At 42.8% G+C, this 21,475-nt stretch overlaps 1 protein-coding gene across 8 annotated transcripts in view; it reads right to left on the minus strand.

Annotated features, from left to right (window-relative positions):
* The window catches only part of ASAP1 (ArfGAP with SH3 domain, ankyrin repeat and PH domain 1), a 335,958-nt gene that overhangs the window by 127,822 nt on the left and 186,661 nt on the right, over positions 1 to 21,475 (minus strand). For all 8 annotated transcript variants that reach the window (XM_019794951.2, XM_011219411.3, XM_019794950.2 and 5 more), the window contains one exon: positions 1,948 to 2,093. In XM_019794951.2, the coding sequence (XP_019650510.1) occupies positions 1,948 to 2,093 (146 nt within the window). The remainder of the gene's footprint in view (positions 1 to 1,947; positions 2,094 to 21,475) is intronic.

A 21,475-nucleotide genomic window follows, 5' to 3' on the forward strand; every position in this document is an offset into this window, starting at 1 on the left:
ACATACCTGGGCAAGTTAAATAATAATGTGCCTCCACTTTCTCATCTGGATTGAAGGTATAATAACCACAGGATTGCTGTTAAGATGCCAAGTAAGAAATCCACACATGCACATTGCCAGGTTCATCAAAGTGTTCAAGAAATATCAGTGGTTTCTGTATGGTGGTCAGCAAATGTATTACTGGGTAAGCAAATGCAGATGATAAATGATGCCCGAGTGACCTCTGCCTTGTGGGGCCGACATGCACTGGGGGCAGGAACCCACAGTGGAGGGGAGCGTAGGAATGGATGGGTCCAGAAAACGTGCAAGTGATGAATCTCGACTAAAGCCAAATACATTTGGTGTCCCGGAAACCAAAGGTTAGCAAGATATCCCTGTGAAAACACCTAGCTCAGGGGAAAACAGAACTTCCTCTGTGAGCAAGTCTGTTACCAGTTATTACCCAAGGGAATGGTCGGAGCCCTGTTTCACTTCTTTTCTTTCCACCACACAGCCTTTGAGCAATGCCATCAACAGAAAGACAGGCACTTCTTTTCTTTCCACCACACAGCCTTTGAGCAATGCCATCAACAGAAAGACAGGCATTTCTCCTTCCCAGAGGAAGGAGAAATGGGGGCCCTCTTCTGAATACAAGAGATTTAAATACTCTAAGATTTATGGAGATATCATGGATTTGTCAAATAAACCTCAAAGTGTAGGAACGTGTTGGTCCTAAGTTCAAAATTACCCTTCATGAAGTTTTGGAAAATCAGACATATTTCTATTCTCAACGTTTACGATTAGCTGTCACTATAGGAGACTAATTCAATGGCATAAACCACCAATTAGACGTAAGCTGTGAGGAAGACAGACATAGGCATGTATTTATCTAGTATGATAGGAAAAAAAAGAATATTCTGATTGGTCAAATATCCAGGTTAATACACTATAGAAAGGTCATTTTCATTTTTCCAATACTGTGTACTCGTCTGTAAACTAGACATTTGTATCAAACAGATTTGTGACAAGAGTCTCCTATAAGGCCAGAGAAGCCTAGCTAATAGAAAAGTAACTGAGCCAGGTTCAAGACAGCTTGACCTTCAGACTGAGAGACTGGGGAAGAGGAAGAACCAGCTCCTGTTCTTCAGGAAAGAGACGAGGAAAAGTATGCTATAGTTTTCCTTTGGCACCAATTCAACCTGCCTACCTCTATCTCTTGGGACTTTGGAGAAGAGAGACTTGCTTAACTGAATGCATAAGAAAAGTGTGGGTGGTAGCCCTACTCAGAATGAACCTTCCCAGTGGGAACAGGGTGTGAGGGTGGGAATCCAGACACTAGTGTCTGTCACAGAGATCACCTCACCCCCAACTCCGTGTCTGCCTCCCGGGGTCAGCACCTCTCATGTCCCAGATTTTGAGGGAGTCTTCCTGTCATCAACTTCTGTAACCATGGATTCCCCCAATCTCAAAATCTTTTTCTCGGTAGGGAGTTTTAAAAGGATGTGAGGAACTGGGGAGGTTCACTATTTGTAAAGCTGGGACCAAGATGCGTGCCCGTCTTCATACAAGTGAGGTTTAACACTTGCAAGGTACACTTCCAGAGTATGTTCGACACAGAAATCATCATCACTCCTTCAACTAATTAAAAAGCAAAAGTTACTAAAAGCTATATCTAAAACAAAACCCGAACCAAAACAGTGGCAGAATGTGCAAGACAATTCAGGTTAACCAGTTTCCATGACTCAAGAAACCTAACCTGCTATCAGTGCGATCGAGGAATTCTACAACGGTATTTTTTTTATATGTGACTCCATACCTGAGACTTTTTGTTTTTTATTTTTTAATTTTAATTTTTTTCACCCCCAGGACCGGGGGTTGTAGAAAAGATACTAGATTATTCTCTTTATTTTCTTAATTGCACTTTGGTCAGGCTTTAATTTTTAAAAAGTCCCTTATGCCATGGCTTACCAGATTTTTCAGCAGTGTGGACAGTTCCTTTGTAAGAGTAGAAAACTTGACAAAAGCGGTGCCAAGATCTGGGTTGTCTCGACTTAAAAAATTACTTCCAAACTTGTCAAGAACTTGTGCATAGTTTTCTTCATTTTGTACGTGCTCTAAAAGAGAAGGAGAGAGGAGTCTGAGCTCTTATTTGCCATAATGACGAGTTATTTTGAACCCTGATTGATCACTAGAGACTCTTATAAGGAAAGCAAAGAGAAACTGCATCAATTATTCATTGCCTATGTCCAGAGGAGGTCAGCGGGGCACGAATGTCTTCACTCTATTAAAGGAGGTCTCCCCTTGTTCTTCCACAGTGTTCAGTTCACCTGCATCTCAGTTAGTCCATGGACCCCCACAGGTGAGAGGTCAAATTACCATCACATTTTATTTTATTTTTTTTATTTTTTATTTTTTTTTAAAGATTTTATTTATTTATTTGACAGAGATAGAGACAGCCAGCAAGAGAGGGAACACAAGCAGGGGGAGTGGGAAAGGAAGAAGCAGGCTCATAGCAGAGGAGCCTGATGTGGGGCTCGAACCCATAACGCTGGGATCACGCCCTGAGCCAAAGGCAGACGCCCAACCGCTGTGCCACCCAGGTGCCCCTACCATCACATTTTAAAGCACGCTGTATTTCCATTAAGATACAATGACTATCAGGGAACAAGTAGAAAATTCTCCTTAGAAAATCAACCTTGGGGCACCTGGATGGCTCATTCAGTTAAGTGTCTGCTTTTGGCTCAGGTCATGATCTCAGGGTCCTGGGCTTGAGCCCTGAGCTGGGCTCCCTGCTCAGTGGGGAGTCTGCTTCTCCTTCTCATTCTGCCCTTCTCTCCCACTGATGCTTACATGCACTCTCTCTCTAATAAATAAAATCTTTAAAAAAAAAAAAAGCAGTCTTGGGGGGCGCCTGGGTGGCTCAGTTGGTTGAGCGTTCAACTCTTGGTTTTGGCTCAGATTGTGATCTCACGGTCGTGCTCTGCACTCCACAGAGAGTCTGCCTCCCGCTCACTCTCTCTCTCGAATAAATAAAATCTTTAAAAAAAAAAAGAAAATTTATCTTGAAATGCAAAAGAAGAGGGGCGCCTGGGTGGCTCAGCCGTTAAGCGTCTGCCTTCGGCTCAGGTCATGATCCCAGTGTCCTGGGATCGAGCACTGTATCAGGCTCCCTGCTCGGTGGGAAGCCTGCTTCTCCCTCTCCCACTCCCCTTGCTTGTGTTCCCTGTCTTGCTGTCTCTCTCTGTCAAATAAATAAATAAAATCTTAAAAAAAAAAAAAGAATGCAAAAGAAGTATCCATGGATCCTAACATGTTTCTTTCTCTGCAACTCAATTTCCTTTAATTCTGTCTAAGCCTCAGGTCTGAGGAGCAGCATTTTTAAAATGTTTTTTTTCACACATGATCTCTTGGTGCAAGTCATGCAGGCATGGATCAGGTGGAATTTATGTTTTAAGTTTTGGTTTCACCACCTATAAGCTTGCTATCTTATCAGTTTTTTAACTTTTATGACCCATCAGAGCCATTAAGACATTTCCTCACTTTGAGCTTTGGTTTTTCATGTAAAATGAGACTAATACTATCTTACGTGATTGTGGGGCTGATGAGCTGATATTAAGTATCCAAAGTTTCGCAAAAGAGTGAGTGTTCCATAAATAACCACCACTCCCACCTCCTTGAAACACCTTCTCTCCCTGGCTTCCCAGATAACATACTCTCTTGACTGTCCTCCTATCTCATGGGTGCTCCTTTCCAATGTCTGCCCTGGATCTTCATCTCCCTGACCTCCTCAGGTTGGAGAGCCCTGGGCCTTTTTTCTTCTCTATCTATGCTTACTCTCTTGGGATCTCATCTAGTCTGTGGTTTTGAATAGCTTCTATCAGCTGACAACTCCCAAGCTGATGGCCCCAGCCCAGACCCCAACCCCGAAACACAGACTTCTGTATCAACTGCTGTTCAATACCTCCACTGGGATGACCAATAACTCTCATCTCGACATGCTAAAAGCAAACCCTTCATGTTCTGCCCCAACCCTCTTCTTCCGTAGACCCTTGTATCTCAGTCAGCTAACGGCAAATACATTCTTGTAGATGTTCAGGCTGAAACCCATCGAAGTCATACTGATTTTTCTCTTTCTCATATCTCAGATGCAGCCCACTGGCAAATCCCATTGCCTCTGCCTTTAAAATACAACCAAAATCTGACAACTTCTCACTACCCCCACAGCCAACCCCATTTAACATCATCTCTTGCCTTGACCACTGCAAAAGCTTCGTACAAAAGTCTCCTTATCACAGCCCTTGCTCACCTACAGTCTACTATCAAGACAGCATCCGGTGCGATTCTGTGAAATTGTGCGTCAGATCTGTGACTCTTCTAGCAGATGTTAGCACTTATAACAGAAACTCAGGTGCCCCATCCTTGTGGGCTCTGGGAGGCAGTACCGCACGTCTCTACACCCTTAAGGGAAGCAGGCACGGAACAGGAAACACACTGACCAAGGAAGTATGAGTGGAACTGAGGGGCACTACTTCCATGGGGAGGCATTTCAGATGCCTGGACTCCCCACTTCTCTCTTTCTCTGTGGTGGAGGATAGGGAAGCACGGACTTGTATGCAGGCCCACAGGAGATGCGTGACATTTATTGAACGAATAAATGAACAGTAAGCACCTAACAATATCATGGCTGGCAAAATCACCTCTCTTTATAAAGGCTTCCCTTAGTTGGCAATGATCCTTCCTTGCCTGTAATTCTCTGTACCTCTTTTGCAATATTTTCCACTACATCACATCATGTTTGTGTAAGTACAGATCTTTCCTTGCCACCAGACCACAAGACGCAGGGATTACCTCCGGCTCATCTCCGTGTCCCCACCCAACAAATACCACTGTGTTTGTTTTCCTGTGAGCCGCTTAAGGAGTGAGGGATCAGTAAATATTTGTTGACTTGGATTTGTTGATTTCCTTTTCAGGAATTTCAGAAGCATTCCCTTCTTCAGCCTCCTAGATTGCTGAATAACTGAGAGGAAAATCTAAAGTACTGCATTCTCGAATACACTCTCGATGACTGCTTGGCAGCCACGGGCCCTCACGGAACAAACCGTGAATCCGCACGGGGGAGCGGCCCAAGAAGAAAGTTTCGAAGCACGGGAGGAAACAAGTGTCACAGTGCTCCAGCGAAATGAAGTGAGGCCCAGCAGCCTTCCAATCATCACTGCATCAAAAATTCATGATGCCTACAGTGGATGTCAGCATTTCAGGCTGAGATATTTAAAAAGATAAAATGCAGCTCTGGTTACTGCCCAAGTAACTGAGGGAAGTGGCTCGGAAAAACACAAAAGGAAGGCCACATCAGCTCGACAGACAGGATGCACATGTTTGATATCCACATAAACTGGAGTTACTCCTGACACCTTCTGTCTGAGGCCAAACAGCCTCACCTCCCCCCAGAGAATCCCACCAGACCCAACACCCTCCGCTGCTTTTGGAGGCCAGCAAGAAAGCAGTTCAGCTGCCTGTTCAACTGTGTCCAAAGGTGTGTCTCTGGTAAAACAGAAGGATAGAGGATTTTTGTTTGTGTGCTTGGAATCAGAAAATATTGCAGATGGCATATATCATAATCTTTAGATTAACAGAATACTCATGAACCGACCAACCAGTTTAAGAAAGAAAGTGTTACAGGATGCTTCCTCTCTCTCCCAATCCCAATCTCTTACCCTCCCCTCCTCCCTCCCTAGACAAAACGACTCTCCTGAGTTTGGAATGGCATGCAGAGTTTAGAAAGAATTACGAGAAGCTCTTAGTCTCTCAGAAATGACAGACTCATCAAAAAATCAGACAGACTTGGCTAAGGCAGACACAGGCCTCAGGACGGGAGCACTAGCATTTGTCGAGAACCTTCTCTGACCCAGATGCTTTTTACAACATCATATTTAACCCTCACCAGAACCCTGCAAGGAAGAATGAGGCTTAGTGGGAAGATGGAACATCAAATGTGACATGAAAGAGGTGGAAGGTGAGACTGGTAAGTAAGTATAGGCGAGGTCATGAGTCCTGTACGCTTTGCTAATTCCATAAATGAACAACCATACAGTTGACACATATAATTATGTGCATAAGTATGTGTGTGTATGTTAATCAGATATATGTATATATGTGTGAAATTTCCTAGTACAGATACATCTTAAAAATCACAGTTTAGTGAGGTGTGTCTGGGGACAGTGCTGATAGTCCTGTTGAGGGCAGAAATAATGGGAATTAACTGTACGTTGCTTAGAATGGTGCCTGGTATATAGCACCTGCCTCCAGAAAAAATCAGTCACTATCACCTCTAGAGCCAGGATTAATTATAATACAGAGATGTATTTAATATCAAACAGCACAGGAACACATGTTTTACATTTTTAGGTTTTTTTTTCTTTTTTTTCATATATTACAAATCTAACGGTGCCAATTCACTAGCAAAATTCTGTAAACGCATGCATCCCTTTGCACAAAATGAAGGGTTTACCAAGCAGGTTTTCAGCAGGTGCAGAAGGACAGGGCAGAGAGACAGGGTTTTGGTGGAGGGCAGAACAAGGGGCCTACCACAGAGCACAGCAAGCAGATAAACGAAAGGTAAATCAGGCATTTAGGGAAGAAGAGAGAAAAACAGGGCTTTGGTGGGGAACACTGTCACAGACACAGGTGTGACTGAATAGGAGGGCTGATGAGGCAGAAAACAGCCTGATGAGGACCTTTCAGGGAAGAGGATAAGCTCTGTTTCAGGATCCTTAGTCTACCTAAGTACCAGCAGACTTCTGGGAAGTTGGTAAAGTGGGTGCTGGGGAAAGGAGGTGAGGATGGAGACTGGGTAAAAGAAAAGAACAAGGAAAGAGAAATCTGATCCAGCCATTATGGAGATTCATGCTTTCAAATATCTGTAGGGAATTTCTGGCATTCATGGTATTATTGCAGAATGTAAGACAATTTGTAAGACAATTTTAAGAGCTAGGTGACTCCTTTCAGTTCTGAAAAAATGACAAAATAATACAGTTTTACCAGCCCAACCAGAAAGGACCACTTAGGATTTTAAGTGCTGGCATTTCTTTGGGACGATGACTAACATATACTAATCACCTAATATGTTCCATGAAGCTTGAAAGGGCCTTTATATACATTTCAACATTTAAGCCCCATAGCAATACCAAAGCAGTGATTTACTATTTCAGTAATAATAGCGGTAATAGCTAGTTTGTGGAGTACTCAATATACGCCCGTCACTGCACTAAGCACTTCCCGTCCATTGCTTCATTCACTCTTATTAACAAAGACTGGAAGATAAGTACTGTTATCATCCTCATTATTTAGATGCAAAAAAACATGCCCAAGGTCACACAGCTCCTTCAATAAGGGCATTTACTCTTAGGCTTTTTTAAGATTTCAGAGCTGGGGACTCTCTTCCACATCCTAAAGTGAGAAAGATCTAGGATCAAATCCCAGGTCTATCACTAAACCTGTCCTGGTGTTTTGGTCAAGTAACTTACTTTCCTAAGCCTCACCTTCCCCAGCTGTAAAATGGACATAACGATGTATTTACCTCACAGAGGTATTATGGAGATTAAGTTACTGCATGCCAAGTGCATAGTGCACAATAAGCTCACTAAATGTTCGTGACAAGGACAACAGCGATGACAGCACCAGGCTGCCCATCAGAGGCCACTGCGGGGGAGTCAGCCTTGCATCCTCAGGCCGGTGACAGAGGCTTCCAGCAACACTCCCAACTCAGGGACAGCCCTCAGGGTATATGTTCCCAGGGGCTGGTCCTAACAAGTGCCCTGAGAGTACGTTAAAATTCAATATTCTCTTTTTTTAAAATTTTATTTATTTGACACAGAGAGACACAGTGAGAGAGGGAACACAAGCAGGGGGAGTGGGAGAGGGAGAAGCAGGTTTCCCACCGAGCAGGGGAGCCCGATGCGGGGCTGAATCCCATGACCCTGGAATTATGACCCGAGCTGAAGGCAGACACTTAAAGGCTGAGCCACCCAAGTGCCCCTCAATATTCTTTTTTAAACAATATTCTTAAAAAATGGGGCACTTGGTGGCTCAGTCAGTTAAGCGTCTGCCTTTGGCTCAGGTCATGATCCCAGAGTCCTGGGCTTGAGTCCCACCATCAGGTTCCCTGCTGGGCAGGGAGTCTGATTCTCCCTCTCCTTCTACCTCTCCCCTGCTCATGCTCTCTCTCTCTCTCGAATAAAAATCTTAAAGCAAAATTCTTTAAAAATGTCTTGTATATTCCTTCAATGAGGCCCTACTTAGAATTTTCAGAACCACAGCAAATAGTAAACAGGCCTTTCTCTGAGGGATGTTTGCCTAATTCTCACCCTGTGCTAGGCCTTATCAAACTGGGAAATTTTCACACCACTTCCCAACTGGCCTGCGACCCCAACCTTCGATTCTCTGTCACTGTAATTATGGCCGCCGATGAAGCACCGACTGTGCAGTGGGAGCCATCACACTGAATACCCTAAAACTCCTTCAGGGCAATGTTTTATAGGTAAGAAAAGTGAGACTCGCTGGGGAATCCACACTGGAACCCAGCCTCATGTGATTCCAAACCCATCCTTTTCCACGGACAGCCTCAGGACAGACTGTCAAGGGCGCCATAACACGTGCCACAAATACCTATTTGGGGTTTACTATGATAAACACTAAGAAAGGAAGAGGAATAAGACAGACCTCCTGTTCCTCAATAATGACAATGACATAATAACCATAACAATGGTAACAATCGTTAGTAATGAATTACAATAATAACTAACCTGTGGTTACATTGATTACTTAACGGGCCAGGAACTGTGCTTCCGTCCTGCATTACTTCACTCGCTGCTCTTGATGATGTGCTATTCTTATCCCCATTTTCCAGATGCAGAGACTGGTTCAGAGAGTGAAGCAGGCTGCCTAAGGTCACCCGCTAAGTGGTGACAACAGGCACTGGCTGGAGAGCGTGTGTTCTTAACCATTATGCTTGGTGAAGTGCTGGAACCCCTAGAGGTTTGCTATTTTTAAGCCAGATGTCAAATGATTGAGGGACCTGAAAATCTAGGTCTTAGATGCAGCCACTATCATGTGACCCTGGTCAGGTGACTGAGGCTCTCAAGGGCGTAATTTCATCTATAAAACAGGTCTAATAATACCTACGCCCAGCCTACTCCTTGAGGTTGAACGCTATGAGGTAAAGATGTCATAATTAATGTGAAAGCTCTTTTGGGAAAACAGCAGCAGCAGCAGCAGCAGCAAAGAACATTGTAAAACCATGAAGGATTATTTCTATTTAATGAGTAAAGGCCTTGAAAGCATTCATAATAAATCCATCCTCAAGAGCTCCCCCAACCTTGACCAAGCACCGCCTAATGTTTACTGAGGCATCATCTGATAGAGGGACACGGCCCTAAGTGGGCACGGAGACCTGGGTTCGAATCTCCCTCTGGTCCAGACTGGCCATCTGTGACCTTGGAAAAGGCACTTTTCTGGGTCTCGGTTTTCTTTCCTTTTCTTTCCTTTTCTTTCTTTCTTTCTTTCTTTCTTTCTTTCTTTCTTTCTTTCTTTCTTTCTTTCTTCCTTCTTTCTTTTTTTCCTTTCTCCCTTCCTTCCTTCCTTCCTTCCTTTCTTTTTCTTTCTTTCAAGATTTTATTTATTTATTTGTCAGAGAGAGAGCCTGCACAAGCAGGGAGAGTGGCAGAGGGGGGAAAAGCAGGCTCCCCGCTGAGCAAGGAGCCTGATGTGGGACTTGATCCTAGGACCCTGGGATCATGACCTGAGCCAAGTACAGATGCTTAATGTACTCAGTCACCCAGGTGTCCCGGGTCTCGGTTTTCATATGTGAAATATGACAGATGTATAATCTATAAAGTACATGGCAAGCCTCTAAAAATATCTTCATTACTTTCATTCACCCTGAGACGGAGAGCTGACGTTCTGATGTTAATGGACATTCAGGTATAATCTAAGTATCATGGTATTTCTTGGAAGGTTCTAGGATACATAAGACAACTGTGGATCAAATCCTAGGTCTTCCATTTACCAGCTGTGGCGCTAAGACAGTCTGTATCATCACCCCGGACTCTGCTTTCTTAACGCAGTAATGCCTCTTGATCAGGTTACTATGTGAACAGGATGGGAAAAGCCTACAGTGTGCCTCCCCCAGCGTCTGGCTGATGGTAGGTGTTGATGACATGGGAGGAACCATCCCTCACCCTGAAGTGAGTCTCACTTCCTGAACTTCCCATACGTTCCTCCTTCCTGAGAGGCTAGCTTCTCTCCCTGGGTCTTTATGTAAGTTATCTTCTGTGTCAAGAGTCCAGCACAACTGTGTTTATCATTTCGGCCTCCCCAGCTCAGAGGACTCTCCTGGAACACAGCCTGGGTACAGCCATCCCTGCGCTGCAGCCACATAGCCCAGCCCACGCTCTCCAGTCCACCTGGCTCCATCACTTTTTCAGGCCTCAACCTGCCTCTTTCAAGATCAAAGGTAAGTGTAACCTCCCAGGCAAGCTTGTCATTCACTCCGTCCTCAGCCTCTTGCGGTGTCTGAGTTCCCAGCGTTACCTGATCTGTTGTTCAGCCAGACCCCAGCACCAGCCCTGGCACACGGCGCTCAGTCCAATGCTCAACGCATGTAGTAGAGTCTCCTGGAACAAGTCCTTTTTCCTTCCTTCGGGAAATACTGAGTACTGGCCACGTGCCAGGCATATAAAATACAATGAGCTATAACTAATAATAAAGCCATGTAATATGTGTCATAAATTATAGTACTGGCAGAGGGGGCGAAGTGATAAATTCTCTTATACTATCCTGTACATACTTTGAAGCACTAATCACCCTTTAAAATTTTTAATTCCATTTGTTTTTAAAATTATAAAAATAATTCAAACATTATTACAGATAAAAACGATCGTTTCCTTTCCCTTTCTCCAATCCCCTCCTTGAAATAAGCAAAGTTAATAATGTGGTGTGTTACTAACCTCAACTAAGCTTTCTTTATGCTTAAAAAATACACAAACATACATACAATAGGGGGTCTTCTCCACTTTTCTCACCTTTAAAAAGCCAAATAGGATTTTTTTTTAAAAGATTGTACTTATTTATTTATTGGAGAGAGAGAGAATGGGGGGGTGGGGGGGCAGAGGGACAGAGGGAGAAGCAGGCTCCCCAGAGCAGAGAGCGCAATATGGGTTCGATCTCAGGACCCCACAGATCATGACCTAAGCCGAAGGTAGATGCTTAACTGACTGAGCCACCCAGGCGCCCCACAAATGGGATATTAAATACAAGGCTCCATGGCTTGCTTTTCCCCTACTGAATAAGGATCAAGAAACTGAATATAATGAACTCTAATTCATTATTATTTTTTTTTAAAGATTTTATTAATTTATTTAACAGAGATAGAGACAGCCAGCGAGAGAGGGAACACAAGCAGGGGGAGTGGGAGAGGAAGAAGCAGGCTCATAGCAGAGAAGCCTGATGTGGGGCTCGATCCCATAACGCCGGGATCACGCCCTGCACTGAAGGCAGATGCTTAACGACTGCGCCACCCAGGCGCCCCCATTATTTTATAACTGTGATTATATTCCACAGTTAACTCCACCATGAGTTGGAGAACTATCTCCCTGAGAGACTCCCATAGTGTTTGCTACCAAAACACAATGCTGCAATAAACATTTCTATCCATAAGTTCTTACATGCTGTCACTTTATCTCTGAAAAGACATATTCATTCACAAAAGCAGAATTGTTGGGGGGGTAGAGTGCACACTTCAAATTTTAATTACTACTGCTATGTTTTCAAAGAGGCTGGTGGTAGCACTGCACAGACCCAACAGCAGTACCAACAGAAGAATGTATTTCTCTATAGCCTCGCTAGCACATAGCTGTTACTGTTCTTCTTAATTCTCGCCACAGGGGCGTGAAAAACTGGACTATATAGTAAGCCCAGGTATCTTGCTGTATTTTATTGTCCGTTCACATTTCCTTTCCTGCCTGTTGTTTTCCATTGCTTCTCTTCTCTGGGTCAATCTGTAGGGAGACTTTCTGCAAAAGGGACAGCAATCTGTTGTAATATGTGTTGCAAATATTTTCTCCCATTTGTCTCCTCACTTGGTTTATGGTGTCCTTTGCCACACAGAACTTTTTACATTTTGTGTGTCAAACATACCAATCTTTACCCAAAAGACTTTTGGGATTTCTCCCTTGCTTATGTTCCCAAATCTTCTAGTATTTAGTATTTTTTTTTTTAAAGAACACTGAAAGCTTTAATTGAACCTAATATATCTCTTCATATAGCGTGAGGAAGGGTTCTAATGTTAAATAAAGTTCCTGAGCCTTCTATTTGGTTTAGTTTTATTTTCTTTTGAGTATTTAAATACTTTACGCATTAGCAATGCATTTTATTTTCTATCCTCTGTATGAGAATATACTGCTTATTTGACACAGTGTCTTGTAGGCACCCATGTAGTTATCTGATAAATAAATGAAAACATGGACAAAACCTGGATGTAGCCAGTGAGGTTTCCCAGGAGATAACACCCGAGCAACACCCTGAAGAATGAAGAGTTGAGGCACCTGGGTGGCTCAGTCGGTTAGGTGTCTGCCTTCAGCTCAGGTCATGATCTCCGGGTCCTGGGATCGAGCTCCACATTGGCTCCCTGCTCCGTGGGGAGCCTGCTTCTCCCTCTGCCTCTGTCCCTTGGTTACGAGCAAATTATTTCACTTCCCTGGGCCTCTGTTTCTTCATCTGTTCCCACCACCACTCAGCACACACTTGTTAAGATTAAAAGCAACATCCAGAAAGGCAGGAAGGCTTGCGCACATTTTTTTTTTTTAACTGCCTTTCTCCATGCCACTCGGGATGACTCATTCCTCTGATTTTTCAAGGTCATTTTGAATTTGGATTTGTTCTTTCAAAATTCTAGCCAAGCCTCTGCAAGAATCTGCTCCAGCCCCAAGGGTGTTATCTGGAAACTCAGCATGCAGACTCCCATTTCCGCAACAACTGACAAATCCATTAACTAACAGAGCCCCAAGACAAGATGCCGGCAGAGTTCCACAAGGCTATTACTCAGCATTTAAAGGGCACTTGAGCATTGCTCCCTTATAGAAGGAGCGGCAATGCCCTCTCTTCTGGCTCCCTCACACAGGCCCCCTAACTGCCAGATAAAATCCACATCACACCTGGGTTTGCTCACGGCTCTCTGGGTAATGTTCATGCTTTGAGATCTGCCCCCTAAGAAAAGCTAGGAAGGAGACAACCATTCCTCTCCTATTCCAGACTTCTACAGTTGACTGCCCACCATCCGAAGGGGCTGAGCTTTTTTATAAATAGGTGTAATTTAAAAATATGGCCCCATATCTCACGATTAAATCACAAGCTTTCATTAAGCACCTACCCTGGGGTAGAAAGGTCATGTAGGTCATTAGCTTTGCAGCCTTAGTCCTTCTGAGCTTCGGGCTCTTGGTTTAAAAATTACGTGTTAATTCGAGATTAACTGAAAGCTCACGGGGTTCTTGTCCTGGCAAATGAGGTAGGCTAGGACAGGACCTGGCCACACAGGTATCTCTAGATTGGTGCTCTCCAGACTATTTTTGATCGACTATACTTGTCGGTAAAACATTTTGAAGTATGCACTCTCAATATTTATTTTTTAACCATTTATTTATGTATTATTACTGTATGTTATACGCATATTCTACACACTAATGTACTACTTGTATCAATCAATGGTTCTGACCTCAACTTTAGAGTTTCCAAAAACTTCTAAAATTACCTGAAAAATTCTGCCTTGCAGGTTTTTTATTAATTCCGAGAAGGTCTGTTGTTCTCCAATTATAAAGGGATCGATGACCCCAGAATGTTAAGGATCATGGAGGAAAGTCAGCTGAACCTGAAGACAAAGCTTCTTGCCCTCGACAGGTGCAGGGGCCAGAGAGTCTGAGGGAGGGCGACAGCACATGTGTAGAAAAGAGATCAAAATGTGTAAGCAGGCCTCTCTGGTTTTGGTGGCTGGAGAAAGGCATTTTTTTTTTTAAAGACTCATTTATTTATTTGAGAGGGAGAGGGAGTGTGAGCAGGGGGAGGAACAGAGGGAGAAGGATAAGCAGACTCCACACTGAGCATGGAGCCTGACTTGGGCCTCCATCTCACGACCCTGAGATCACGACCTGAGCCGAAATCAAGAGTCAGATGCTCAACCAACTGAGCCACCCAGGTGCCCCTGAAAAAGGCATTCTCTATTGGAGGCCCCCTTAGGGTATACATAGTGCCTTGTAGACTGCAAAAGAATCTTCATCTCCTTTCATAACCACTATTTTATCAATAATAAGGTAAGGATCACCTTTTCTTTTTCACAGAGAAGGAAACTGAAGTCTTGAGAAATGAAAGGACTTGCTAAGGAACACTCAGCTGCTTGTAGCCAGAGCCGAGACCACATCCCAGTGCTGCGGCCTGGGAGCTGCTGCTCTTTCAGAAGCCCTCCCCCGCCTCCTCACTGTGCAGGCAGCACAGACCACCCCCGAACACTGCAACACTACAGGCGTCTCCACCCCAGGGGCTCCTGGAAAAGGCATCATCCTGAGCATGGACAAGTAAGAGAACAAGGACGGCAGAGCATACAAATGTGCCCGGTGCTGCCTAAGTGTGCCGCGTGTGCTCCAGAATCCAGCCAATGAAAAAGAGTTTAAGAACAAAATGTGGCTGATTAGCATTTTCTTCTTTTATCTGAATTTTCTAGTGCAAACATGTTAATATAAATTATACTTTTAGAAGGAGAAAAACAAACATACAATCCCATTAGAAGAAAGAAAGAAAAAAAGAAAAACAGCCCCAGGTGTTTCAGGGTGCAAGCCCCCTGCAATTCCCCATGAAGAAAAGAAGTTTGATCGGTTATCAGAGACATGCAAGATCTGAGAATATCCTGTTGTCTGTGCGTGCAGGTGACAAACTGGCCACGCACAGGCATCCTCCATCAACCCCCAATCACTCTGTCTTACGACATTGATTATTTATGAAAAACACTTTTGATTTCCATACCTAAGCAGGGCGTCAGAAAAATCAATATGTAGTTATCTTCCTGGCTAAAGAGTCAGCCGGAGAGTACTTCCAGTCCTAGAGATAGACACTTTAAAATTCATGTCTACATCCAAACCACAAGTGAAATTCAACACATGCATGACCGCTTTGTAGAGGTTATCCCAGAGCATGGCTGCCTTAAGATGGGGCCTTCTCTGAAAAGAGCTGTGGTGGGTTTGCGTCACAGGGGATACTCCACGTGGTCAGGAAAGCATGTGTGAGAGAGGCAGAATTTAAGCAAACCTAGGGAGAATACCATACACAGAAATAAAACTAGAGACCTGGTATTCCTCCAGACTCTGCTACAGTTTAACTGCAACGTCATTATACAGGAAACACAGCCCTGGTTTGAAGAGACATAAACCATCCAAGAACGTGGTCAAAATGTGACTTCGAATAAGAGGCAGAAAGATAGAGGCTGACCGCTGAATCTTGGCTGTAATTGTCAAGGAGGGTCTGCTCAAGGCAGAAAGGCGGTCCATAAAGAAAAGTCACTAAACTGAATCTTTACGTAAACAGTAAAAAGGATTAGTTGGGAAGGACTGAAAACCACAGTGGTATCACACATCTGTGCCTTTAATTTGTGAGACTCAGTAATTTGGAAGAACAAGGGAAAGAAAGAGCAAGAACAATGTAAATAGCCAGCCCTGGGCCCTCCCAGCCCACTAAATAAGGAGTCTATCTACGTCTGGGAGTAGGAGGGATGGTACCATCTACCCTTTCCTCACCTGCTCACAGGGAGGAGCTTCTCCTTGAGCTAAGGGTGACTACCTGAAAGACTGTGTATGTGGGGTGTGTGTGTGTGTGTGTGTGTGTGTGTGTGTGTGTGTGTTTTAAATAGCATGGCTCCTGAAGGAATGCCAATGCTTTGTAAAAATAACAAATGAGTTATAATTTCAAGTATATTTTACTGGCCATACAAAGATTTTCAAGGGTTATTTTGACTCCATGGGTTACTTCCCATATGTGGAGACTTCATTTTTTATTTTTTTAAAAGATTTATTTATTTGAGAGAGCCAGAGAGAGAGAGAGAGCGTGTATGCAGACGTGTGTGTGTGTGTGTGTGTGTGTGTGTGTGTGTGTGTGTGTGTGTAGGGAGAGGCAGAGGGAGAAAGAGAATCTCAAGCAGACTCCCCGCTGAGTGGAGAGCCCAGAGGTTTTGTTTTTTTTTTTTTAAGTAGGCTCCATGCCCAGTGTGGAGCCCAATGTGGGGCTTGAACTCACAACCCCAAGGTCAAGACCTGAGCTGAGATCAAGACTTGGGTGCCTATGGGATGCCTTGGGTGGCTCAGTCGGTTAAGCATCTGCCTTCGGCTCAGGTCATGATCCCAGGGTCCTGGGATCGAGTCCTGCGTCAGGCTCCTTGCTCAGTGGGGAGCCTGCTTCTCCTTCTCCCTGCTGCTCCCCCTGCTTGTGTTCTCTCTCTCTGACAAAGAAATAAAATCTAAAAAAAAAAACAAACAGTTGGACACTTAACCAGCTGAGCCACCCAGGCAGCCCTCCCATACATGCAGACTTTAAAACTTAACTTCAAATTATGACTATAAGGTAAATACACTTAGTTTACAATAAACCATAAGTTCAAGAGTACAAAGGATCACTCCTTATCCTATCATTTAATCACCCACACACCTCTCCTGTACTTTGTTAATAGTTTTGACTGAATAAACAAAGTGCCTATTTTCTGTATTCAGGTATTTGTGATCCAAAACCTGAGCTGAGGACATACCTCTTTAAGTCACCTTCATATACTGTCATACATTAAAAGTCCAACTATGCTAAAACACCTCTAAATCAAGAGTGTTTTGTCAGTCCCTTATAACCTAATAAATGAATTATTCATAATTTTTATAATTAAAGATCTGCAGTTAATAATTTGACAGAGTAACTTGTGCCAGACTAATGTTCCTGTTTATAACAAATATGAATGATGGACAAAATACAAAAACACAACCACTTGAAGCCACTGGAGAGCAAACAAAAGCTGGCAGAAACAGGAGGGGATATCATCCTTTAAGGAAGAGAACCATACCAGAGAAGCCCATATTTAACTGGCTTTTCTCCTAAGGGCAGACTTCAGTCCATGCTGGGCAAAGAGAACAGAACTCAAGCAGAAAGTGGCATGTTACTCAGCTGAGGTATCAGAGGTCAGAGTTTGGGATTGCTTCAGCAGCTGGAAATTGAGGGGGAAAACCCTAGAAAGGAAGAATTCACAGAAAAGGAAACCTTCAATTCCAGTCCTTGGCTGACATGAACTACATATGCTTCAAGAAGCCCAGTAGAAAACAATACATCTAAAGAGCTAAGCAGATTCCAGCAACTTCCCAATGCTAAGGAGAGTTTGGAATTCAAATCCCAGAGGGTTAACATTAACAGAGCATGGTAAACACTCTGGGCTGAAAGCCCAGACGGTTCATGCCGTAAGAGTATGGATGATGTTGCAGGACTAAGGGCTATATCCTGGGACTATAAGTAAAACTAAAATAAACTTACCTAAGACCAAGGTAATGGTAATCACCAAAAATCTGACCACATACTAGAATAAAACACTTCACAGGAAGATAATGGAACACCGAGTCTCTATGTCATACAATTAGAGTGTCTAACCATGCAAACAGAAATTATTAGACATGCAAAAAAAAAAGAAAAATGTAGTCAAAAATCAAGAGAGAAGAACCCAGTCAAAAGAAACAGAACCAGAGACAACTCAGATGTTGGACTTAAAAATAAATATTATAAATATGTTCAAGAATCTATAGGAAAAGATGGATAAAATGGGTGAAGAGAAGAACTTCAGGAAGACAGAAGTTTTTAAAAAAGGACCAAACAGAAATTCAAGAACTAAAAAAATACAGTATCTGAAATAAAAATTAATTGGATGAGACTAACAGCAGACTGGATACTGTAGGAGAATGAGCAGTAAACCTGAAAACAGGAAAGTAGAAATTATCCAAACTGAAGCACAAGGCAAACGTTTAAAGATTAAAAATAAATTCTCAATGGCCTGTGGGAAAATATCAAGCAGGCTAAGACAAATGTAACTCGAGTCCAAGAAAGAAAAAGTTCAAGAAACAATGTAAGAATAAATAACTTGAAGACATACTGGCTAAAATTTTTCCAGTGTTGATTAAATGTTGGCAACTAGCCGTGATTATAATAACTACCACTAATGATTACTATATCCTAGTATCATATTAAATATTTTAAGTATGTTATTTCCAACTTTCACAACACGGGGGGTGGGGGTAAAGCGAAGCAACTTACACACATCTGTGTGACAGTGGATAAAGGTGATGAATTAAGCTTGTTTTGAATTTCCCTCTGCTATTTCAGAGAGCCTCAACTTGGGAAGATGAATGATGACTGACACCACAGTCAGGCACCCAGACTACCTGTGTTATGCTTCACATCCATCCAATGGGGTGGAAACTATTTTCCCATTTTCAGAAATGAAGAAACAATGCTCAAAGTATTCTCTGACAAAGTGCACCCAGCCACCAATCAGGGGCTAAATCAGTATTTGATCCCAAATCTGTGTGACCTATTCCAGGATGTTACTAAGGCCGTGGGTAAGCATTTTAGTCTCTGTAGGAGAATACACTGGTTTATGGGCTTCGCTGCTCATTCATGCCGATTACAGGGAACTTGGTAACAGGAGTGAGGGTGGAAAAATACTGTGTGGCTAGTCAGTGCCAGTTCCGGTTTGTATGTATGTACATATATATTATTTGTAAGATTTTATTTGTTTATTTGAGGGGAAGAAAGAGAGAGGGAGAGAGTGCGCGAGCCTGCACGTACAAGCTGGAGGGAGGGGCCGAGGGAGAGGGACAAGCAAACTCCTCACTGAGCAGGGAGCCCAAGGAGGGGCTGGATCCCAGGATCCAGGGGACAAAGACCTGAGCCAAAGGCAGACGCTGAACCGACTGAGTCACCCAGGCGCCCCCATCCGGTTTGTATTTAAAGTGCGAAAGCTGCTCCTCTTTAACAAGCCCATCTCGCACCTTCGTGCTGTAGGATTGCCGCTTGTTTTATCTAACGCAGAGAGAGAGGGAGAGAGTGAGTGCACAAGCAAGGGGAGCATCAGGCAGAGAGACAGGGAGAAGCAGACTCCCCGCTGAGCAGAGAGCCTGACATAGGACTTGATCCCAGGACCCTGAGATCATGCCCTAAGCCGAAGCCAGATGCTTAACCGACTGAGCCACCCAGGCACCCCATGTAATTTATTATTTCTACAAAATCTGGACTATTATGGTAGAGGACGTGCTTTTAAATTTACCTATAACCAAGTATTTTTGTTCTTCATCTTGAGGCTTTAAAAGAAACCCAAGGTACTGGCTATGGAATGAGCACTCCCAATTTCATTTAAAATGACTTAATTTCTTGAGACGCCTGGGTAGCTCAGTGGGTTATGTCTGCCTTCGGCTCAGGTCATGATCCCAGGACCCTGGGATCAAGGCCTCCAACAGGCATCAGGCTCCTTGCTCAGCAGGGAGCCTGCTTCTCTCTCTGCCTGCTGCTGCCCCCCTACCCCCCACTCGGGCTCTCTCTGACAAATAAATAACATCTTAAAAAAAATAAAATGATTTAATTTCTCATGAAGAATGCTCCCATAAGATGAGTGCATACATCATAACAAATTAACTCATTTTAAAGTTGAGAGCCCTCATTCCAGGCCAGGAAGATCAAGTGTGTGCACCTCCCCTCACACACCCAGAGAGCCTCTGATTTTAAGTAACAGAGTATTTCATCCAATGGCTTGAATATGAAAATTGGAAGTTCTTAAACAGCCCGGAGTTATAAGATTACCCTAGAAAGAGACTTCAATTTTCTAAATGCAGTTTTAAAAATCCCTCCTGTTTTATCCCTTCACAATTTGAGGAGTAATACGCTGCTGGATAAGTATACTTTCTTTTAGAAAAAGCTTCCTTCCCTGACCATTTTGAAGGAACTCATTATTTCAATTTGTTTTCACCTCCTAAGGAGTAATGATGGACCCACACGAATGCAAAATGCCTTGCAGGCCGGAGTAATTTGTTTAGACTTTGCTTAAATCACTACCGCCACCAAAAGCTATTTACAATTTAAATCTAAAGCCTTCTACTTCTGAGGGCTTACAATTATTTCTTTACTAACAAGTTTATTTTAATTCAAGAAAATTTTCAAAAATCAGATGATAATCTGCAAACGTGGAAAAGAGCAAAAATATATAAAATTTCCTATACACAGACCAGGTGCTCTCTGTGTACCTTTGGACATTTTCTGCTTCCACATCTTTCTATTAAAATTCTTATCGATTTTACCTCTTAACTATTCCAGTTAGGAAACATCTCCCCACTGAATACTATAGGATTAAATATATCATTATATGATACAATGGTAAGACAACAAACTTAATTTATCAATTTTGGTTACAATTCACTTCCTACTATGCCTTAAAATTTGACAAAATGTTAACTAAAAAAGCTAAAATGAACTTACTTGGATATAAAGCCATTCACTTTCCTATCCACTCATGAATTTAGCACCTTACTTTTTAAAATCTTAGATTTCGTCACACACTGAGAGCTATTTCTTAAAATAGATAAATTAACAAAATGAAAAACTGGGGTGAACATCACACATTAATTTTGCTTTAGAAAACACAAATGTTCTCATAAAACTACTCACTCCATAATTCTCAACCAAAAGGGGGAAGGCAAAGGGAAACTGCCTTTTTCCCTAATGTGAGAAGGTTATGGAACTGTTTATGACAATCGTGCTCTATTTTGGAAATAAGACTTCCATATCATATGCTTGCAATCAAATTACATACCACTGTCATTTTTTTTTATTCGCTAAAATTAAATGATTTAAAGAGTCCCAACTTTCAGACTAACAATGTTATGTATTTCTAGGGGGCACCATGTGTTAATAATAAGCTAAAATGTATTCCAAATAGATCTTGGCATGAATTTTAAGGAAGCCACTATTTAATAATAAAATCCATGTATGGATTTGTGAAAAAAAATTATCATAGAAAAAGACCTAGTAGCAGGAATATTTTAGGTCCTTACTCCCAAGGAAAAGCGTACGTGTATGTAATAATACATCTGTTCAAAAAGATTAACAAATGCGACCCAACTAAGTCACTGACAGAACAACAAATTTGGTGCACCCATACTTACTACAAATTACATGCCTCTTTCATTTTATAAAAGTATGGTATGTTTCACTTTGTTCTTTTAACAGCACTGACAAGCAGCGAGCGAGCTCCTCTTTCTCAAGAGACATACACTGACTTCCACTGAGCCGAATGATGGAGGGGTGCAGAGACCCAGGTAGAAGTGATCTCTTTTATGAAATGGTCTTGGAAATCTCATGGTATTGCTTTCATCACATTCTGCTCATTAGAGGA

Source organism: Ailuropoda melanoleuca, chromosome 9, assembly GCF_002007445.2.
Source record: "Ailuropoda melanoleuca isolate Jingjing chromosome 9, ASM200744v2, whole genome shotgun sequence".
Lineage (NCBI taxonomy): Eukaryota > Metazoa > Chordata > Mammalia > Carnivora > Ursidae > Ailuropoda > Ailuropoda melanoleuca.